A 3,860-nucleotide genomic window follows, 5' to 3' on the forward strand; every position below is an offset into this window, starting at 1 on the left:
TTCTACAGAGACTAGGTTCATAAAAACGTCTGGAAAAAGAAAAAGGGACCCCCCCCCCCAACACCGACTCCAGCCTCATATTCCCAGCATGCCACAGCATGTCTTTGCGGTAACTTCCTCTTCTCCTCCTGCCGTTCTGTTTGGATAGAAGCTAGTCGTTTGCTAACAGAAACTGAGTAGAACTACGTCTTCAAAATGATAATAAACTGACGCAAATGGACGGGTAGCCCTGTTGGGCCCTTTTGACCATTTCAACATTTCTATTGCAAAAGTGTCCACATGAAAAGGGCGCAGCTAACATTGCGGCTAGGAGCAAAAACAGCCCAATGTTTGCGTTAAAAATCAGAGGTATAGCTGCCAACCGCTAATGTTGTGCAGCAGCGACAGGTGAGTTTACCTCGGGGAGCTAATCGATGAATAATTGTCTGTATTTTCTGGAAAACGAGTAAATTGTTTTTTCCAGTGTTTTTTTTTCCTTCTTCTAAATTAAATAATATATTTTATTTTTTGTATTTAAGGCAGTAACATTCTGCAATTGCACGGGCAAGAAGTTAGATGTTCTGTGTTTGTTTATTTGTTTTGTTTGTTTGTTTGTTTTTAAAAATGCATTTTAAATATTTGCATTTGGTCTTGCTGCATGAAAGGAAGCACATGCGTTACACGGGTGAGTAAAATGAAAAATTCATACATATGCACAGAAAACATTTTATTTAAATAACGTCTCGCCATATATGAAACACTGCTAAAATAAATAAGGACCAAAAAATACAATTAAACGTGATACAAGTAAATCAGAGGGAAGGACAATCAGTAGCTTACGGTGGTTGAATGAAATTATTTGCACCAGTAGCTTGGGGGGGAAAAATATCAAAGCGACATGGGCTTTTCTTGGGGAGGGAAAAAATGTGGCCTATTTACAAAGGTGGTTTCAGACAGTCACCACCACCACCCCCAGTTTGTTAAAAACCAACCTATAACAATGGGTGAAAGTAATCCGTTTTTATCGCACGACAAAATGAGGTCATATTTGAAAAAAAGGCACGATACAGTTAAACTTGTGCTACATCTGTGACCAGCTTGTCCCGCGATTCGTGTTTTAATTCTCTGCAGGAATGGCAAAAAAGTGACGTCCGCGTAAATGTAGGCTGGCGCCCATGCAGGCAGATTGCTTTGGGTAAAAGTGGTTTGCTCATCCCTCGACTTGGAAATAAATAAATAGAAAAATAACTGTCGAAATCTGCGTCTATCAATCGCCAGCGCAGAACGAGAAAAAAAAAACCAACAAAAAACAAAAAATCAGTCAAGGTCCATGTACCTGTCAGGCTCCATTAACTTCTCCTATGCGTAAAGTTCGCATGGCTCACACACGCACACACACACACGAGGTCTCTAAAATTAAAAGTATTGGCATTGTGTTTTTTTTTTTTTTAATTTTTTTTTTTAAATCTGTTTTCACCAGTATCGTCCGATTTTTTTTTTTTTTTTTTTTTTTTTTGTCAACCCAAAATGTTTATATTCGTGTATTTCAGAATATCGTCCCAGCGCTGATGGCCGAGTTGTGGTGATGCTGCACCAGCGGCTGCAGATGCGTCGCAGAGTTCGTGGACGAGTACCAGGAGTAGTTGGCCAAGAACGACGACGGCGCGGCGGTGATGGGCGGCGGGCTGCTGCTCTGAGGTAAAGTGGGGTTCGCGCTGTTCATCCTCGGAGTGTGCGGAAAGTCCCAGGCGGTCGTTGGCGGAGACGTGCAGGGAGGTGACTCGCTCGAAGCGACTTGCAGCTCCGGGGGCATTTCTCCACTTTTCCACAACTTCTTGAACTTGGAGCGGCGGTTCTGGAACCAGATTTTGACCTGAGAAAGAAAACAGATACCGGTACGAAATTAATAACATTTTATTTTAAAAAAAAATTACATATTTTCCAGAGAGACCCACGCCCTCTTTGACTGTTTGGATTTATTCCCTGTTTTTTCTTTTTGCGAATGACGTGAATAAACCATGCATGCATGCAGGGTCTCAGGCGCGCCCACCTGTGTTTGCGTCAGGCCGAGTGACGCCGCCAGCTCGGCCCGCTCGGGCAGTGCCAAATACTGCGTCTTCTGAAACCTCCGCTGGAGAGCCGCCAGTTGGAAGCTGGAATAAATGGTTCGAGGTTTTCGGACTTTCTTTGGTTTTCCATTCACCATCCGGATCTCTGGCTCGCTCTCCTCTTTCTCTGCAGAGCACAAGACGATATTTGCGTTAAGCATAACAGGAGAAGAAGGGTATTGCAATTTTTTAGTAGCTTGAGAAATTGAATACATTGTTATTTATTTTTTATGAGGTCACTGAAATTGTAAAAAAAAAAATGCGGAAAATAACAGAAAAGTGGAGTGAATTGCGAGCTTTAGAAATTAGCTGAACATTCCACTGTGTTTTGTGTCCGTCCGTTGCAGCCAGGTAGTGACAAATAATTTTTGACAACATAATTATGTGCTAATTATGTTATGCTTGATTTAATTTGTCCCCCAGTGCAAATCATATGATGACCACGATTTAAAAAAATGACCCTCCACCGCCCCCAAAAGCGCACACAGGGTTGGGGGAGACAAAAAGAGGGGGGAGAAAAAAAAAAAAAAAAAAAGCAAATCTTTAATTTACCTGTATCGACCGGTGTTGGAGATGAATTGGGACCGTACGAGCTGTAGGCGCCGTAAGACGAGCTGAAGCCCAGCTCGTACGACTTGGCGCTGTAGGGCACCGTGTTGGCGGCGCTGCCGTGGTACTGGTAGGAGCCGAGCTGGCCGAAGGGAGATCCGGCGCAGTGGCCCGGCTGCTGGCTGTTGTAGTAGTTACTGTCCGTGGCCGTGGACACCGGCAGGGTCGGCGACTCCTGCGACTTGTGCAGGCTGTGGTAGCTGCTTGAGGTAATCTGGTTGGAATGCATATCGGCGCTCAGGTTCTCAAAGACCCCGGTCATCGTCCAGTCTCCCGCGCCGCACGCACGACCACGTTCTCGGGCGTCAAAATTGCAGTAGGCGGCCAAACGTGGAGTGGCAAATGCACGTCGAATCTGGGTCTGATTGCGCCTTTGCGTGAGTCGAAACGCATCCCCGTGTAAAAAAAAAAACACTGTGGTGAGAGAAGGAAAAAAAAGTCCCCCAAAAATGAACGGAAGGTGTGTGTCCCTCTCTCACTCACTGTGGCCCTGTGATTATCTGCTCCGGTCGGCGGTGGGAGCGCATTTATGAGTGAGTGAGAGGCAGAGCTACTGTGCACCAAGCAACCAATGAGTAAGGGGCTGTGCCACTGACTACACCCCGACGCGTCCACCCTCCATTATTTTGCTCAGGTCCGCCTGTCCCGCTTGTCTGCACCGTTTCCTATCAAACTCTCTCTGGAGAGTCAGATAAAGCCAGAAGCACCCGCAGGCCCCTAAAAGTTCTGATCCAGCCAACCCGTGACGCAAAACTGAGCGTTTTCTTCCAGCTTCTCCGTGCGCATTTCAATCACTCCCCCTCCACGGCAACAGCGCGATCTTGGAGTATCTTGGACTATATATATATATGAATATTGCCACAGAAATAATAATTGCGTCCAGCTTGCTGTTGGTTTACATTTTAAATGTGCTGTGTTTGAAATGGTGAAATAGTGGCAATTTGTGTCCATTTTTTGTTTTGTTTTCATGTTTCTTTATTACACTTCAATACACAAATGGTAATCAGCGTGCACACAGACGGATGGGGCTGAAAGTGTATCCGAGCATTTGTTGCTGGAGGGCTCACCGTGAGGGCAAAAACACAGCGACATCTGGTGTTGGAATATGGGCAGGTGCTTAACGTCATATTTGCAGTGGCAAAGGTCATCTTTAAAAAATTATAG

The 3,860-nt window shown here is 45.1% G+C and overlaps 1 protein-coding gene across 1 annotated transcript; it reads right to left on the minus strand.

Moving 5' to 3' along the window:
- Positions 1–691: 691 nt before the first annotated feature.
- On the minus strand, positions 692–3,494 carry dlx2a (distal-less homeobox 2a). The gene is made up of 3 exons (XM_076040105.1): positions 2,640–3,494; positions 2,030–2,214; positions 692–1,852 (listed from the first exon to the last, which is right to left on the minus strand). Exons 1-3 carry the CDS (start codon positions 2,956–2,958, stop codon positions 1,526–1,528), a joined length of 831 nt encoding a protein of 276 aa, XP_075896220.1. The 5' UTR covers positions 2,959–3,494; the 3' UTR covers positions 692–1,525.
- Positions 3,495–3,860: the final 366 nt, after the last annotated feature.

The sequence above is a fragment of the Nelusetta ayraudi genome, unplaced genomic scaffold, assembly GCF_046127955.1.
Source record: "Nelusetta ayraudi isolate G7.1 ecotype Tasmania unplaced genomic scaffold, CSIRO-AGI_Nayr_v1 ptg000060l, whole genome shotgun sequence".
NCBI classification, from domain to species: domain Eukaryota; kingdom Metazoa; phylum Chordata; class Actinopteri; order Tetraodontiformes; family Monacanthidae; genus Nelusetta; species Nelusetta ayraudi.